The sequence below is a fragment of the Corvus hawaiiensis genome, chromosome 8, assembly GCF_020740725.1.
Source record: "Corvus hawaiiensis isolate bCorHaw1 chromosome 8, bCorHaw1.pri.cur, whole genome shotgun sequence".
Taxonomy (NCBI): domain Eukaryota; kingdom Metazoa; phylum Chordata; class Aves; order Passeriformes; family Corvidae; genus Corvus; species Corvus hawaiiensis.
Genome location: NC_063220.1, coordinates 11,642,452 through 11,660,895, shown reverse-complemented (window position 1 = coordinate 11,660,895; position 18,444 = coordinate 11,642,452). Strand labels below are relative to the sequence as shown.

The 18,444-nt window shown below is 42.0% G+C and overlaps 1 protein-coding gene across 1 annotated transcript in view; it reads left to right on the top strand.

Annotated features, from left to right (window-relative positions):
• Nucleotides 1-17,284, top strand: part of SORCS3 (sortilin related VPS10 domain containing receptor 3) — a 276,335-nt gene extending 259,051 nt beyond the window's left edge. The window contains exons 22-27 of the mRNA XM_048310943.1: nucleotides 1,894-2,006; nucleotides 3,835-3,966; nucleotides 5,845-5,944; nucleotides 7,977-8,082; nucleotides 12,221-12,381; nucleotides 12,970-17,284. Coding sequence (XP_048166900.1) covers nucleotides 1,894-2,006; nucleotides 3,835-3,966; nucleotides 5,845-5,944; nucleotides 7,977-8,082; nucleotides 12,221-12,381; nucleotides 12,970-13,034 — 677 coding nt within the window. The 3' untranslated portion in view covers nucleotides 13,035-17,284. The remainder of the gene's footprint in view (nucleotides 1-1,893; nucleotides 2,007-3,834; nucleotides 3,967-5,844; nucleotides 5,945-7,976; nucleotides 8,083-12,220; nucleotides 12,382-12,969) is intronic.
• The last annotated feature ends 1,160 nt before the right edge of the window (nucleotides 17,285-18,444 follow it).

The window sequence follows — 18,444 nt, the reverse complement described above, 5'->3', positions numbered from 1 at the left end:
TGGACATCAAGTTCTATTGAGAAACCTGGGCTTCACATAACTTGGTCTACTTTGAAGTTCAGCACTGTGTAGTTGCACTGTGTGTATCTTATTTCAGTAACTAAATACAAATAAATGTCCTGCTGTAGACTCAGATTTAACAACCGTCTAAATAGATATTTATTGATTGTCTGGCCATGAAACACAATAGGCTTTAATAGTTTGTTAATGTGATTTAGTAATACCCAGACTTGCTGTTATCAAATATTAGGAACCCTCTAGTTCATAATTTTGAGCACTGCAAAATGCATTGTTTACTTCTGGGAAATTTCCATCTTTCCACTAGTTTCTGGAATAAACCTGAATCAAATATATTTAAGAGTGATAGCCGTGGGTGATCTCTATCTTTAGTCCCAGTAGGTCCCACAGAGAACTCCTCACTCTTTTTAAACACCTTGGAAGAAATTTTGCCATTGTGTTTAGAAGATACAAAACTTTGGATTCTATGACAGAGTTTGACCCATTTGGATCCAGTCCAAATAGTCCCATGCTGTGCTGTGCTGCAGACTGACCTGGCCTAAAGAAGGAGTCCTTCCAGTCCCTCAGTTTGGTGGTCAGTTCAAATCTGAGTACATAAATGAGTGACACCTTTAGTAAACACGTCCTCTGATAAACTTGTATCCTTATCTGTGTCCTGAGTCAAGTGATTATGGGTCTAGGCCATAATCTAGGCATGGATTTCTGGTGTTACCAGTGGAGGAGATTTATTCAGGTATATTTTAAATTTGAGATTAACAGAGAAAAATTTGCTCAGAAAATAAATTTGACATGGTACTAAGGGGTCAAAAGTCAAAGATTTGATATATGTGACTGGTTAAACTTTCAGAACTTGAGAGACTTTCCCTGCTCTCTTTGGTGCTTGTTTTATTTAAAAATACACTGCACCATCTAAAAAGAAAGAAGAGTTCTTGCAAAAGATGCCACATAAGTGGTGTGCTGGCACATCCCTGCTTTTCTGTGGATTCCCTCATTTATACTCTGGCAAGTTTATCTCGATCTAAAACTAGTGCCTTCTTACAAATGATTAATGGTACTTACTTGAAGTGTCTGGAGATCATTTGCTTCAAGGTGAGGCACAGCACATGTCAAAAGACAGTGTCTTCTACACTGAGAACTTTTATATAAATGTGATTCCCATCCCAGATCTGTGCCTCCCACTGGCCCAAATCCATTATGCACAGCTGCCGTAAGGATTCCAGACTTGGTTTTTGGGGACACTAGCAGGGAGAGTTGGAATTGGAGAAAAATTTAAATTGTTCTGTATTTTAAGTCTAGGAAGCTTTTCCTCCTCCTAGCAATCATTCAATCAGGACAGAACTTCAAGGTGTTTCATCAATAGCCATTGCTTGATGAGCCAGTCATTAGCACCACTGGGTTCTCCTTTATTGGGGAATTAACCACCCCCAGCTTCCCTCCAGGAGGGTAAACAGAAAATATTACTTACAGCAATTGTTTGCTCTGCAGTTGTACAGACAGGCCTTCCAAATTTCAGCCAGGTGCTGCCTTATTTGCTGGTCAACTTACTTGTGAGCAGAATCTGAGGAAGCTGAGTGGCAGAATTACAAAGCCCAGAGGCATCATGAAGGTGTCCTCTCACCTCTCTCATTCTCGCTTCTGTTTCTCTGGGGAAAGCCAGAAGTTGGCATTAGGTCAAACTGCCCTTTATGAGTGCATTATAAGCATTCTTTCCTTGCAAGCTTTCTGTCCTGCTTAGTGTTAGCCAGCCTTTTTCTTCCTTCAACCTTGTCTCTCTTGCTTTAAGATAGTTATGGTCCTCCTGTTGTCTTCTGCACCCCTGTCTGTACCCTAAACACTGCCCATTTAATCTTCTCACAAATACTTTTTCTGTTCCAGAGTATTTCCAATCTCAGCTCCTGTCATTTTCTCCCAACTTGGACTACCACAACCCTGACATCCCTGAATGGAGACAAGACGTTGGCAAAGTCATCAAGAGAGCACTAGCAGAGGTGAGCATCTGTTTCCTTGTCTGTAGTAACATTGAGTAGGCTGTTAAAACACACACTTTTTTGACATGTTAGCTTAAAAGAATGGGTAAGGACAGCAGTGATGAAACTATCATTAAAATTCAATAAAAAGCTTCTTAATATGCTGGATGTTTTTACAGGGCCAAACTATATTGCCGATTTTGTGGAAACATTACCATTACTTTTATTAATATTTCTGTGTGTTTTTCAGCTTTTAATATCCCTGAGGATTTTGCAAATTCTGGATTGTAATAGTACCATCATTATTCTTGTTTTGCCAAATTGATGTGACAGTAACTACTGTTTTCTACTCCAAATATTTAGTTAGTGTTACTGTGTGTTGTTAAACAGCTGATCCACTTCATCCCAAAAGACAGACATTGTAGTGTTCTGGATACATGAGGAAGATATTTTTATCTCTTCCTGATAGTCAGAAGTTCCACATGCAGCTAAGTGTAGCAACTGGTGAATATTTTAAAGCTCTACTCCCTTTCCAACTGGGGCAAAAAATGAGGATTCAGAGGGAAAATAAGCTTACCTTTAAAATATAGGATAAAGAGAGACTTCTGTAGGTGGAAGATACTGAGTCTTCCTTTGGGATTAATTAGAATATGTAAACTAGTACTCATATTCTTGCAGGAAAGGGGACAGAATAATTTATGATATCAAATAGTCAGGAACTTTAGTTTTGTGTGAAATTAGGAGCTAGATTTAGACAAGCTTTTCTGCCAAAAACGTATCTTGTATCTTGTTGGGGTTTTTTTTTGCTTTAGCTACAGCTGTTCTTAGAAATGGAGGCTGATTATTTTTACTGGGAAGGTACATTCCTGCTCAGCTTTTCTCATCTGCAGCCCACTCAAAATTCACAGTTTATAAGAGTTTCCTTTATTGTTTTTCTATCCTGAGAAAATACTAAGTTTATTGCTTTAAACTGTTGCTCCCTTTTAGTGTATTCAGAATCAAGCTTGCAGGACAAAAATAATTAGCTTGTAACTGTGAATGGTTACAGAGAACAGTAGAAATCTTGTAGAAGTGCTCTCCCGTATATCCCACCAGGACTGGGCTGCCCCATTGGTACATTTCAGCTCTGGATTGAGATGAAGGAGTTTGTGGTGGGGTGGGACCAGAGAGCTAATGGAGTTAACCTCATGTAGCAGAGCATTCCTCAAGGAGGGGAGGCTTCCTGCCCTACTGAGGGTGCACTGCTTGGATTTGGGGAGAGAGGGCAGCAGCCTCGGTGGGCGGGTCTTGCTGAAGGCAGCTGTGAGAGCCGGGTACTCCTGGTTCAGCAAACTGAGCAGCTCCTAGCACAGCCCTCCCAATCATCCCCAGGAGCAAAGTCTCCCTCTGGGGACATTCCTGTTCATGTGTGGCAAATGTGGATCCCCACAACCTGATAACAGAAGGTGATTGCAGGCACTTTTCTTCATATTGTCCCTGCTAGTTGCACATTTACCAGTGGTTGCTCCGAGACATACTCTCTGGATCTGACTTTGGGTCAGTTATTCTTTTGTAGCAAGGAGGACTATATGGAACATTCAGATCTGGAGACAAGTTAGGTTTGGACTTTGGGTTGAGATCTTTGGACCCAGGGGTGTTGTCAAGCCTACATTCACTTCTGGAAAGTAGAGTGCATCTTTAGCAGAAGCTCCATTTGTGGCCCACCAAATAGGCAGAACAGCTCATTAGGACCACAACACCTACAGTGGAACTGGAAAATAACAATTTGATGGGAGCACCATTTCTGGTAATGAATGGAAACATAAGCAACAAAAAGCAGCTAGAGACCTCATTTTTACTTTCCTTCTAGGTGACTGGTATCCCTGATGAACAGATCCTGGTAGCTGTGTTCCCTGGGCTGCCTACATCTGCTGAACTCTTCATACTGCCCCACAAAAACACAACAGAGAGGAGGAAAAGCAGTGAGGCTGATCTGGAGCAAGTAAGGAAAGAAGGATTCATGGAACATTTATTCCTATCATATTGTTTGCAGATGGGCCCCTGAAGCTGTGCAGCATTGGAAGTACTTACAATAAGTGTGGTGGAAATGGATGCATCTGGGACTGTGGCACTATAGTTTATGGCATTAAAGAAAATTATTTTTGGAGGAAAACTGGGATTTTCTAATACCTCATTGAGATATGTCACAGTCTACCACTAGCAGAGATTCTTCCTAAATCAGTGGTGTGTCCTTTCTACAGTAGTTATGGTGAAAGGAACCTTGAATATGTACTCCCTCTACTCCCTGAGGGAATGCTAATAGAGGGAGGCCAAAGCAGCAAGATAATATACTGAGGTTTACTAAAAATAAATCAGGCTCTTCAGCTCATAGATCACCAAAACAAGACTACTTTTTTTTTTTTCTGCAGCAGTGAACGGCCTGTGCAAACTATATTTGGAAGTTACAATATCCATCCATTTAGATAAATAGGTAATTACGGTGATGAATGGCAACAGTGATACGAAGGCAAGGAAAGAGCTCAGAACAACAGCACTGGGCTGCTGAAGCTTTCATGTTAGAATTACCAAGTGATTAAATCAGGTCTATAAAGGCAAAGGAGTGAAGTACTGCTGGAAAGGCTGCTTGGCTCTAGCTAATGTTCTTGTATGCAGCATTTTTACAGTGTGCAAACTATGTGTGATCCCATCGCCAAGTAACTCTTGAAAGTTTGGATCAAACATTAAATAATTCAGAGGACTGGTGAATTCAGTGGAAGTTCTGGTCACCCACTGAGTCAAGTCAGTCCCTGCAGGGTAGTTCTTTTGCCCTAGGAAGTTAACAAAGCTGGTCTCTTAAATTTATGGTGGTCAGCGTGCAGGAGAGATGCATTGGGGTGGGAAGGTTTGAAAGGCTTTTTGGAGGGATGTTCTTGGGGTAATTTCTGTCCTGTTCAGTAGGACCTACCAGCATTTAAAACATCTTCTGAACAAGCTGTTGTGTCAATATTTTGTATGTCAGTGTTATGCTGACATCTCAATTAGATTTCTGACTAATTGACCGTGAGGCCTGACGCTCTAGTGCTCTAATTTCTGTTGACAGTCTACTCAGTTGTACTTTGGCACCTGTTGATGCCTTCTGCTTGAGAAGCTCTGCCTGGAGAGGAGGTCATTAGAACTACTCATTAGCAGTGCCCTGTCCATCAGAACTGCTCTATGGAGTCAGGCATTAACAAACTGAGGGTGATGTGCCAAGTGTGTGCTCTGGGGCAACCAAATAACACCTCAGAGCTGGGTGCTGATGTCCCAGCTCAGCAATTCTAGTATATCCAGTCCAAGGCCCCTCTTCTAAGTGAAGGAGAAATATGGAAAATTTTCCATTGACCTTGGATTGCCTCATCCCCAGTAGCCTATTTAAATAGAAACTACATGACAGGATCAGTGGGGATAAAGAAATGCAGGTCTGGAGTGCCTAATTTAGTTCCATTATCCACCAGTGAAAGGCCAATATGTCAGTGATTTCCAAATGCGTTTGATCAGACTCAAAGGATATTGTGGAAGGTGGAAAGGTCCTTAGTTGTTTTCCCTCCTCCTGTAGCCCCCCCAAAAAAGAAAAAAAAAATTGCTAACCTTCTTGGTTTGCTTCCCAGGAGAGATAGGATAGCATACAATGAGAGTCTCAAAAGTCCTGTAAGGGAGACTTACATGCAGTGACATCCAGTTCCACGGAAAGCACATGTGCATTTCTCTCCACTTCCTCAGGCCCTGCAGAAGGCAGTAAGAGATGTCAGCCACTATTCATGGGCTTTGTGTATGCCCAAATGTTCTCCAGACCTTGCTGTCTTCTCTACTGTAACTGTTGTATCTCTTCTTATTTCATCAGGTGGTAGAAATCCTTTTTAATGCTCTCAACCAGAACCTGGTCCAGTTTGAGCTGAAGCCTGGTGTTGAAGTGGTTGTGTATGTTACTCAGCTAACATTAGGTGAGTGTTGAGTCAAAGGCATAGCTGTGGTTCTCCTGAGGCTTCAGACAACCCCAGGAGAATCAGTCTACATCACAGCACTCACAGTTTGGTATGTGGCACTGGCATGTGTGCCAACTGAGACATTTTTGTAGAAGCAGGGAGAGTTAAAACCAATCCATCAGGGGCATCTTCATGCTCCAGTTTGTACAAGTATAAAAAGTACCTTGTAAGAGTTCCCTGTGGCTTAATTAACAAGTGCATTGGTGTTTTTCAAGTGTTTTAGAAAACCAGGTGAATGGTGTTCTATTAAGTCCTTATTGAACACCTGTGGAATTCAGTGGGATATTACTAAGTTTCATGGATGTTGGATCAAATCCTTACAGCAAAGGCCTTGTTATTGTTATGACTAGCTAAGAAGCTTTAAAGGGGCAAAGTACTAATGAAAAGAAGATCTAGGCCTCTTACAGGGAAATATGTGCCTGAATATTGACTTCTACAAATTAGAACTTATTTAAATTCCAACATTACCTATCTCCATTTTTGCACAGAGTAACAAAGAGTCACTTTAAGCTTTGCTACTCCCTTTACTTTAAACCAGCCTAGTGTGAAGCTCTCAGCTATTGATGAGACAGTGATGGTTACAAAGGAGGTGATGGATTTATTTTTGCCCTTGCTTTTTATGACTGCCCTTGCAATTGTCTGAAATGTGGGATCTTGTGCAAGTGCCCTTGCTGATAGCCTCTCTGAAAGATTGGGATTCACATCCCACAATTATACACTTCAGCTTCTTCTCAGAGAGCCAAGAGCTGGGCTAAATCGAGGCTCGTGACCTTTCCTACAGGTAACACCTTTTTACCTTCACTCTCTAACTGCTCTTTTGGAGTGTGAGTCAGATGCTGACATGAGTAGCCTGAAATCAAATAATTTGCAAAACTGGGAATGCAATACAATGTCTGAGGTCTCCAGGTGGCTGGAATTCTCCAGAATATGGCTTGGTTCTAGCAAGGAACTGCATTTAACTTACATTTAGCAGCTATTCTTGCATCCTCTCTAGTGCAGAGGGTTTCATGACCATTCCCATAGTGTTTTGACTTGGATGAAGTGACAGTCTTTCCCACTAAAGAGTCAGAAGTATTTGCAGCAGAATACTGGAGGGATCAGACTGTAAGGTGTGGAAATTTGACAGTGAAATCAGAACTGACTCTATTTGCATTACTTTGTCCCTATCTTGTGGGTGACAGAAAAAGAATAGAGAATAGTAAAACACCCAAACCAAATATTTATGCAGAACAAGAAACATTCAGCTGCTACTTATAATCATTTGTGCATCATTAGAGACTTCTCATCAGACACTTGATCTCAACACAGTGCTCAGGCCATTAAGATGGTGTGCTCTGATGAGCTCTTGGAATAGCTGCATAAACAAGGTATAGGAATATACTGTATTTAGCCCAACCAAAATGTCAAGGATCAAAATCTCCAAAATATTATCATGTATTGTGTGCTTGGATCCAGGATCATTGGTTTGGGCTTCTCCACATTATGAAAACGGATTAAATTTAAAAGTCTCTAAGGTCCTATAGAAGGATGGACCTTGAGGCTTGTCACAACAGTAGATCCCTGTCACATGTGAGATAGATGAATATCCTTGGAAGATGGGAGTTCATTGATGCTCTAAGGTATCTTCTCCAAAGGGGAATAGATATGTATTAAGCCATGCTTCATAAAATTCGTTTCCTCTCCAGTACCTGGAAAAACCTGAAAAGTAATAGCCCTGAGTGTTAACACAGGAGTGATCAGGCATTCAGCTAAGCATGGCTTGCTGTGCCTTTTCACTCGGGGATGTTAGACAGCTCTGTCTTGGAAAAGGGCCTTGACTTTTGAAGGACAAGAGAACCAATTTGTTTCCTACCGATTGCTCTTGCCAAAACCAGCATGCACCAGTGATAAAGCAGAGGTGACAAAGACAGAGCTGAGCTCAACTCTTGGGTAGTTAATGTGTTTCCTTGTAATATCCCACAAATGTAATGCTTTGCCTTTCCTCCTGCAGCACCCCTTGTGGATTCCAGCTCGGGTCACAGCAGTTCAGCAATGCTGATGTTGTTGTCTGTGGTGTTTGTGGGCTTGGCTGTTTTTTTAATCTACAAATTCAAGAGGTAAGCTGAAAAACTTTGGGATGGGAGGAGGAGACTCTGGGTGGTTTACAGGAAACCTAGGCAGAGTTGTGCCTGAATTGCAAATGTAGAGTGAATTATGCTGGCCTAAGGCTTAGATGAATGTAGTTCCCTATTTCTCATATTAGAGAGAAAACCATCTACTGCCGTTTCACCACAAAGTTGGTGCTCCAAATGTTCCCCAAGAGCTCAGAAATCATCTTCTGCTTCAGCAGATGTGTTTCAACCACAGACCAGAAATGGGAGCCCTTTGTGCTCACTGAATACTGAGAAACACAAAGCAAGCTTAGTCAAAAACCACAGGATGGATGACTTCACACAGTCTATACCCACCTGGCCAGCTGCCTTAGTGCAGCAGCATCTCGTTTGTATCTTGCAAAGTGAATAGGTTAGTCTTGCAGAGGAGCGGGTGTGATTATGTTAAAGGTGGGAGACTCAAAGCCAGAAAAATTTGTGTAAAGCATCAAAATGCCTTTGGGAATCTCTGCTGAGATTTACCGTGACAGATGTTAACATAAACCTTTTGCTTCCAGACATCAGGCAGGGCCAGGGCTGGCCCATAGCACTTGGCTGCTGCAAGCTGTGAAGCAAAATATGTGATAAGAATGGCCTATTTACTGAAGGTCTGCTTTATGGGGATGTATTTTAGGCAGATGGAGCTCCTTAGGACGAACTTTGCATTCAGTACAGTTCTCACAGTATAAAGTGGTCTGCATGCTTAGATCCTGACCAGTGGCAAAATATTGTATTAGAAACATAAGCTGAGTCTGACTTAAAAAAAAATTAATAAGTAAAACTTTCTGGACATAGTAGTTCCTCTAAATGAAAAACTAGAGCTTTTCCTGTCCAGATCTAGCTATATGTTTCTTTCTCCAGCTTTTCTGCACCCTAGAATAAGGCTAGTATTCTCTAAGGATGTTAGTGGGATACAAACAATATTCAAAATTAAATGATATGATAAGTCAGGCATCTATTCTAGTCTCCAGGTTTAAAGTTTCCCTCCTTGCTAACAACTTGCATTAACCATTGTCATAATCTGTAAGTGGCACTCCTTCTAGTGCTTGATCCTGTGCACACTGATATGTTATCAAGGTCCCACTGACTTCAGTGGCCCAGGACAATTTCCAGGGAATGCGTTTGTGTGACTCTGCTCTGGCACAGATTTCAAGGCCTTCAGCACGACCTCCTTATTGCAGCCTGAAATCCCCTCTCTGCTTCTGGGAGGTGGAATACAACTTCCCAGGGGAATGGGATTTGGTTAAGGCATCGATTCAGTAGTGTGCTGGGGAGGCAGCTGGTGATTACTCTCACACCCAGATGTAGGATGAGGAAGGCAAAGAAGTCTTTCTGGGAGATGTGACAAGATGTGGGTACAACTCTGTAAGACATGCTTTCCCTTGTGTCTTGGTGAGATGGTTTCCTAGGTTTGGCCTGATGTCTCTGGTCCTGTGGTCAGCAGTTACTGGGAAGAAGGGTCTGTATATTCCAGCTGCCAGAGACCAGTGAGGAGCTTGTTAATCCACTTTGCTTTGGCAGTCTCCGGGTCACGTTCTGCTACTACAGCTCATAAAACTGACTCTTGTACTACTTAAGCACCCTGAGCTTTGAGTATAGCAGCCATCAGCTGTCTACTGTGCTCCAGGGCTGTGGAGACCCTGCCTTGTTAAAATCTGTCTGAAAGTTGAGTGTATTACAAATTGGAGGTGAGGAGGAAGGTGGTTAAAGCATCAGTTCTGCTTAGCCCAAGATCTTATTAACTGGCTGTCCTCTCTTATCTTTCTGTCCCAAAGGAGAAAAACCCAGATCAAATTGACAAAGTTTAGGATAAGTCGTATACACAGAGTGTTCTCAGCTTGATTTTTCAGAACAGAAAGCAACTTTTCAGCTCTGTCTAAAACCCCTGGCTCAGTGGAGCAGAAGTGAGATCATGCAACGATTCTTAATGGAAAAAGGGGGGCAAACCCAAAAGCTTTCCTGTAGCTCTCAGTGATGCAGAGGTCCATTAGCCATGTGTACTTTTCTGATAAATGCTGGTCCCAGCCTGAATACAGAACTTCTGCTTACAGGGAAAGGTTATGGGAGAGCATAGGCTGACATGATTTTTTAATTCTACAAATTCAAAAATCTGGTGCTTTGCTGGTTTGCACACAAACTCCTTGTTAAGAGTCCATCAATTTATAGACTCAGCAGGCTTGTTAAACACTGCTGCCAGAGAGATGCTTATTGAGGAGGTCCCAGTGGAAAAGGAAGGAAGAGGGGGGAAAAGTATGGAAATAATCTGTAAAAAAGTTGTTTATTTTCTGGAAGATTGAGCATATATCGGTCAATGCTGTGTGTGTGAGGGCTGAGCAGTGGTGAGGCTATGGAGCAGTTGATGTGTGTGTCCTGGGACAGCCAGAAGTGTGTGCTTGTTTGTGCTCAGAGTGATGTGGTTGTGGCCACCTGTGTCTGTGCTGGGAGGCACAGCAGGATTAGGTATTTGGGTATGGATTCACATATGTACAGCCATCTCAGCTTCTTTTTTCCCTAACTCTCTGAAGTACCTTGGCTCTGTGCCTCTCAATTCTAAAGAGCTTTTCTCACCTTTCCACTCAAAGTTCAGAGACGATCACTGCTCTGCTGTTGCATTGTTTGGAAGCAAAATTAAGTCTTCTAGTATCTCCAGACATATTCTCATGTCTGTATACATCTCCAGACAAGTTCTGGGCTCTATGGGAATCCTATGGGAATGCATTAGTTCTCTCTCATTCCCTGTGTAGCTCCTATATCTTCTGGTGATATTTAAGGCATATTTAAACATTAGAAGGTAGGAGAAAGGGAGATCATGAGATTTGTCAGCTGCTGCTGAACATCCCAAATATGTCCTGGCTTGCTGCTGGTTAAGAACAGAATGCCAAATCAAGCCAATAGCACAAGTTGGTTGAGGCCAGAACTTCACTGGCATAAAATCAGCATAGATCTATTGAATTCATGACTGCTGAGGCAATTTCCACTGCTTTCGGTTTCTGACATATCCAACAGCACATAGATCAGCATAAAGATACAAAGATACAGCATTTTATATTACTTCTTTTGAACACATCTTCTCTCTCTCTCTCTCTCTCTCTCATGTGCTTTAAGGAACTGAAAATATTCTCCAAATTTTCCTGATTGAATTAGTGTGAACTGCATGGCACAAAGACTTCCTAAGAGCATTAGGAAAAAGTCAAATTCCAACAGGCAATGCAGTCCTGGCAACCCCAGTGATGCTTAGCTCATTCCTTTTCAGTTCTCTCATTTTAAACTTGCATTCCTCCAGGGATTACTGCCTAACTGTCTAGGCCTGTATAACTATCTGTCTACCTAACTGATTATCAAGGATATCATTCTAGCAGGCCAAGGTAACTTTGCTTGGGAGAAGGAGGAAGAAATAATCCCTTCACTTCCTTGGCTTCCTGGACAGCAAGGGAAAATAAGTCCCTGCAAACTTGCATGATCCATAGCATGACAAACTGGTTTTTGCAATGAAATGGTAACAAATAGACTTTGGATGGGTGTTATAAGGTCCAAATCCTTTCTGTACTCTGAGGCAGGAACAATTCTTTATAACTCTTTCAGATGTGGCAATTTCTTCTGAGTCAGTGTGGGCCTGTCAGCAGCAACAAGCCCAGCAATATTTTTGCTCTGTTGATACTAGTGCCAAATTGATTTTTACTTTGAGTTTCCAATGCACCACTGATCATGTAATAAATACTGGGAGAGTTGACAATTGCAGCTGATTGTACTTAGTTGATTGCTGCTCTCTGAGCTGAGTGCAGTGTCCACTGTGTGCACGATTTCTCATTTAAAAGGGCAGAACACTGAAGTTTTCAGCTGGGGGAGCCTGTGTGCACAGGATATGAAGACAATGGTCTGAGATTTGAAATACCTTTAGGCTGTTACTGGAATTAATGGATGCTGAGGGCACTTTCAGAGATGAACATCTCTGTGGTACTTTCACCATTCTGAGAGCTCATACTTCTCATCACTGCTGGTGCTGCATTTCTGGGATTGTTCACACTTATTTTGTCTCACTAATAAATGATGTGCTGAGAATCCCTGTGTTACAAAACATAACCTCTCATTTTCCTTTCCTGTGCAGGAAAATCCCTTGGATTAACATCTATGCCCAAGTTCAGCATGACAAGGAGCAGGAAATGATTGGCTCTGTCAGCCAAAGTGAAAATGCCCCCAAAATCACTCTGAGTGAGTTCACAGACCCCGAGGAGCTGATGGACAAAGAGCTGGACACACGAGTGATGGGTGAGAGACAGCCCTCAGCTGAGTTTTGTTTCACAGCCTGGCTGAGGATGTTGGTCTTTTGGGTATTAGGAGAAGCAGTGACTGTGACCCCGGGTACAAGCAGAGCCCTGAGGCACTCAGATAGGGAATAAATCTCTCTCAGCAGCATGGCAATGGAGTTTCTCTTACAGCTTTGCAGCTTTTCCCAGGGTAGGTACCTGGAGGAGCAGTAGGTGTGCAGAAGTTAGTAATAGCTGTGGCTCACACCTATTCCTGCTCATGACCCTGCCTCTCCTGTGGAGGAGTGCCAAATTCCCTACTCCCTCAGAAGAATCAGCTGATCCAAGCTTATGCTGTTGGTGTGCTACGATTACAAGCAAATATGTCCCTAACAGCTTAATGAGTTTACTTCTGGTCAGCTGAGCTGTAGTAATTGAGTTTTCTGCATGCTCCCTGCTTATTGCAAATACGTAAAAGGATGTGTTACTTGTAAGCGTCTTTTCTGTCTTTACACTTACACTACCACATCCTAAGGAGGAGTGAGAAGCAATATGGACCACACTGTTGAAGCCACTGGACTGATTCTCTTCTCCATTTTCTCCTCCACAGGAAGCATCTCAACAATTGCCAACAGTGAAAGCACAAAGGAAATCCCCAACTGCACTAGTGTTTAATACTGAGAATCCACTTGGTCTACAGCATTTCTGACTTTTTATTTGTAATTATTATTGTTATAATTATTATTATTATTATTATGAAAAAAGAAAGTTATATGTCATTATTATCATTTGGGAGGGGATGGGGTGGGCTTTTTGTGTTTACCAGGGCTGCATTCATAAATAGCAGGGGTACTTCATATTTAGGAAATGAACATCAGATTAGAAATAAAAAGCAATGAATGAGTCAAGTGTGCAATGAATTTGAATGCCAGCCTCCTGTTAAATGCAGGAATTAAGTATTCAAATCCAACAAATAGGTATTGCACCTTAGGCAACATGTTGTAAGTAAATTGTCCCTTTTCAGGCCTTTTCAAAATAAATCATGAATCAGCTGCTTCATCTTGCCAGAGGGTTCAGACTGGGTTGTTGGACCAGGCTCTGCAACATGCCAACATCCCTCGCTTTCCAGTGACATGCATGTCTCAGCTTTTTGCAGGATCTTGCCTCTTTTAATTGCTTTTAATTTCAGTCACCCTCTGGCACTGTTGACTGCTGAGAAAGGAAAAAAAAATAAAATCAGAGCAAACACACACGTCAGTGTTCCTTGGACTACAGATTGGCTGGAGGGGACAGCACCACAAGCAGTGGAGGAACAAGCCTGAGTTTATGAATGCAGCCCGAACCCTGTGCATGTGAATAGCGAGGATGCCGAAGGCCTACTGTAGATAATTACAATGTACATAGCTTTTTATTTCTTGGGAAATAATTTAATGTTTAGTAAAAGAAGAGATGTTTAAAAGAAAACCTGAACCACACACACACATGCACGCCCACGTGCACACACACACACACACGCACACGCCAGCCAAACAGGGACCCTGGTGAGCACTTGAATCACACTTTGGTTCCAAGCGTGTTCCAGTTGTCTGTCATATTTCAATCTGACACTGCTGTCTATAAACAGAATAGTTTATTTCTTTATGTATAACTGAAAGCCTTTTTTTTCATATATGTATATATATATAGTGTCATTTCCTGTGGTGGAGCAGAAAAAGATATTAGCAGGCCAGACTATGAGCCTGTCATGAATATTTTAATTACGTTTATCATCTATTCATCTCTGTCACTGTTGCCCACTTCTGAGAATGATCTTGGTGGCATCTATTAGTGAAAATGAGGAAAAGAATCCTGAAATTATCACCACCTCAGTGTAGGCAAGTATCAGTGGCCTTGCTATACCCAGTACAACCTCAGCTCAGCAGTGGGGCAGGTTGCAGTGGCTTTATTCCCTGGGGGAAGGCATGCTTTTAGCAGTTAAGCTGATGAAGTAAAGTGCTGTTTAGGATGTGTAAGAGTAGTAAATTTTGGCTGAACATGATGTATGTGATTAGGGACTGCTCTTTGGAGGGGCAGTGGAGGGTCAGACCTGCATAAATGAGCTATGGAAGGTCTTTCTTGTGAGTGCTGCAGAATGGCAGCTTCCAATTCAGAATGGAGATTTCTGCATGCTGGGTTGGTGTTTTCTGGTTAGAACAGGGAGGTTAATGAGGAAAATGCATTGAAAAAACTCTTCAGAAATTTTCTTTGACACTGAATTGAGGATATCCCTATGAAGTGCTGGAGTTTTGGGGCAAGAGGTTGATTTAGTGGTGAGTTACTTTTATTTGTTTTTCTTGAGTTGATGATGTCAAAAATGAACCTTATTCTGCAGAGTATTGACTTGTAGGACCCAGCAGGAGGGGAAGGAAGATTGGAGGCATGTCTAGGAAGATGTCCTAGTGCTTGTCTGGTAACAGGAGGCAGAAATGACAGCAGATGACAACGTTTGTTATAATTTCTTAGGATCTGGATACAGGACCTCAATCACCTTTAATATACCTGGGTTGGAATGAGGAGATGGCTGGTATTTAGGTGTTACTTGCTATCTCTCTGCATTGCAACAGGCCAGTGGGCTACAAACCAGCCTCAGCTACATGTGTTCACTCTGTTAATGGGTTGGAATGTCTTTCAAAGGTTAAAATCCTGATAGCTCTGCAGGTGGAGAGAAAAGTGGTTAAACATAGTTTTGCAGAACTCAGGAGGTATTTCAAGATTAAAACTGTAAACTCAAAAAATAGGGAAAAACTGTTTCCTGATAAGTACTAAAACTAAATATTCTCAGTTCTTCTCCATTTCAGTGAGGTTTGTGGGCCTTTTCTGTTGGTTTAAAAATACTTCTCTTCTGTTTTCCCCCTCACTTTCCTGCTCTGGTTTCTAATGCAAGGTGAAGAGCGATGGCTGTATTATTCTATTTAACCTTGGTTTCCATCCGTCATGAGTGCATAAACGGTTGCATTACTGTCTCTGTTCTACTGAAACACCAAAGTAGTTTACAGTAATGGCCCAGTCTGGTGATAAGACTCTTAGCACAAGGCCATAGCTCCCCATTTAGGTATAGATGGGAGGCGTGTACGTACACAATGGTCCCATGGGCTAAAATGTGGGCTGATCTCAGTCTTTGCTGATCATTAGGATTTGAGGTACTGCTTTGGTGAGCTGCTGCAGAGCACTGAATCTAAAATACTCATTATTTTCTGTTTTAACTTTTTTCTTTATAAACCACGAGGCAAAGTGAAAATGTACATTGTTGTTTGGAATTTTATAGGTTTCTCATCGGCTTGATCTCACATTATTTTTCCTAGAAAGGCAGAGGTTTACAGTTTTCACAATTTCTTTTCTTAATTTCTTTTCACATTTTTTTTACATTTTATTCCTGTACACTTTTAAAAATTGCTGTTATATATCTCAAATGGCAGGACGTAAGAAGGAAAAATTGGGAGTAAGCTGTAGAAAAAAATGGAAAAAATTGCACTTCTCAAAAAGAAATTTAATCTCAGTGAAGGTTGAGAAATTTCTGAATGAAACTTTTGGAGAAACATCTGTCTAGAATGTCGTTTTCCATCCAAAATGATCCTAAAGTTTCCTGCAAAGCAAACGAGAAAAATCTATGGGGCCAAAACGGTATGTCAGAGAAACCTGACTGAGTCTTATGTTTGCTCAAACGTCCTCTTCCATGGGACTTGGTGGGTGTCACTCCCTCTCAGTGTAGTTTGTCACATGCTGTCAGGACCAGCGTGTGTGCTCCAGGCATGTCCCCAGGGTGTGCAGGGACCATATTTGCCAGGTCATACCTGCTTCTTTAGGGCACAGCCATGGCTGATGGCGGCCGAAAAAAGCTTGTGTTCATGACTGAAATCATATCCTTTAGGATACTAGGAGGGTAATTACTGCATTCCTCTCTATCCATGGGACCTCTGTAAGGTTTGGATTGGGCAGCCCAGCCCTGTTTACCAATTTTTTGAATGTCCTGAGCTGCAGTGTTAGCACAGACTGGAGTATTGGCCACTTTTATTTGTCTGTGTCTTGCTGGGAAATAACAACTTGGGGTTGTCATTAGGGTTTTTTCCCCTGCAAGTTTTACCCCTGAGGAAAATGTAGTGGAAACCCTTGAAGCTGTAGATCATTATTTACCTGAGTAGTGAGGGAAAGAGGCAATAGCATCAGTGGAACATAAACAGGTCCCACATTGTAATTATGTAAGAAGAGGAAAGAGAGAGAGACAGAGAGCAAGAGACTGAGCCAGTGCCCTGTATCGCTGCCAGCCTTTCCCCCATGATGGTTTAGCTGTAATTTAGGAATAATGCATGAGGTCTGGAGACTAGATGCAGCTTCTGGCTTTGTGTGGCTGACAATCTGATATAAACCATGAACAGACCCTCTGTGTAGTTTAACCAGTACTCGAGAACCCTAGTGCTAAACCTGGAAGGATCAGAGGTGAGACCGGAGTGACAGGGGACTACAGCATGCTTCAGACACAGTTGCCATCAGTAAGAGCATGTGCAGGAAGTGTGCACTTTCTTCTGGGCTAAACTTTGGTTTCGTGGATGTACAAAGATGTCCTGATGTCCTGTTCTCCTCCCTTTCCCTTCAATCAGCTCCCACACACATTCCAGGTCTAACAAACTGAACCAGAATCCTCACATTCTTTCTGATGATGTTGGACAGTGCATTAAACCCAAACCACCACTGTGGTTTCAAAGGATTAAATGAGACAGACAATTGCAATACCTGTATTGAACACAGTAATACAACTGCATGAGTCATATATATACATATATATATATACTGTTCTTGGTTTTATTGTTCCATTTGAATATTTCTACTGTAAAAAAAGGCAGTGGTTTTGAAATTGTTGAAAATAAATGTATTTTTGTACATCAGAGTTACCCCTGGATGCTTTTTCAATCCTTGTTCTTTTTAGATTTCCTTTTGGCAAAGTCTTCTTTCTCTTCTGAATTTCCCGTGCCATATCTGTTCCTCCAACTCTGTTGTTCAGGGTCATGAATGCACATGGGGTGTCAACAGAGAAATGTTTTAAGGCTAGAATTTTAAGATAAAAGAGTAAACATCTGCCTCTCCTTCCTTCTTAGTGCTGCTCTCCAAAAATAATTATCTTCTTACTTTTCGTTCTACAGGCTGATTCTCTTTGGAGCCTCAGAGGTGGGTGAATAGGAGGAGAGAACTCTTTGCTTTTGCAAACACAACCCCATGAATCCCATGCTCTCACCTATCTGATTTTAGCCTGTGAAGTGCCAATGTGAGGAAAAAAAAAAAAGAAAAAGTTTCTTCACTCCTTGGCACAAGAGACTGTTTAAAAACAGAAGAGAGCATGGAAGAATGTCTCTGGACATCTATTAGCCATCTCCACCCATGCACATGCATGCATACCCCACCCTTCCCCCTTTCCTTTAGCTCTGAGGTCCATAAACTGCAGTTGTTTCTGTTTTTCCTTTAAGTCAGAAAGCTGAAAAAGGCAGGCAGCGAAGGACTCGTTTGGCCATCCCCAAGTGTGATATATTGAGATGCCTCCAGCATCACAGAAGACCTCTCAGCTTTTGAAGTATTTTGTGTCTGCCCCTCTTTACAGCAGTGATAGTGTAACACTTGTGTTCCTGGGATCCTGAACTACAAGTTATGGACAGACAAGCACGAATGATGAAAGTGCCATGGCTTAACAAGCTACCACTGAGACCCCATGCTCCACTGTTCAGAAATCCAGCTAAGTGCAGCTGTGAAGTCAAGTGCAGGCACTTAAACTTCATAGCCTACATGAGCAGTAGCTCAATCTTTGCCTGAATCCAGCTGTTTTTCTGTCATGGATGGACCTTTTATTCCCTTTATTAAAGGCAGTGCAAACGTTGTTTGCTACATTATGAAATTCTCTTGGTTGTGCGAAATACCCCTCTGTCAGGGAATGTGGTGCTGCTCAGGAAAATGGATCATAACTGCTCCTGGAGTCAGCTCATCACTGTCTTGTTCCACTCATGGCACCACACACTTCACCAGGCTGAGGCCGTGCTTAGCTGACTTTGCCTTCTGCCCTGGT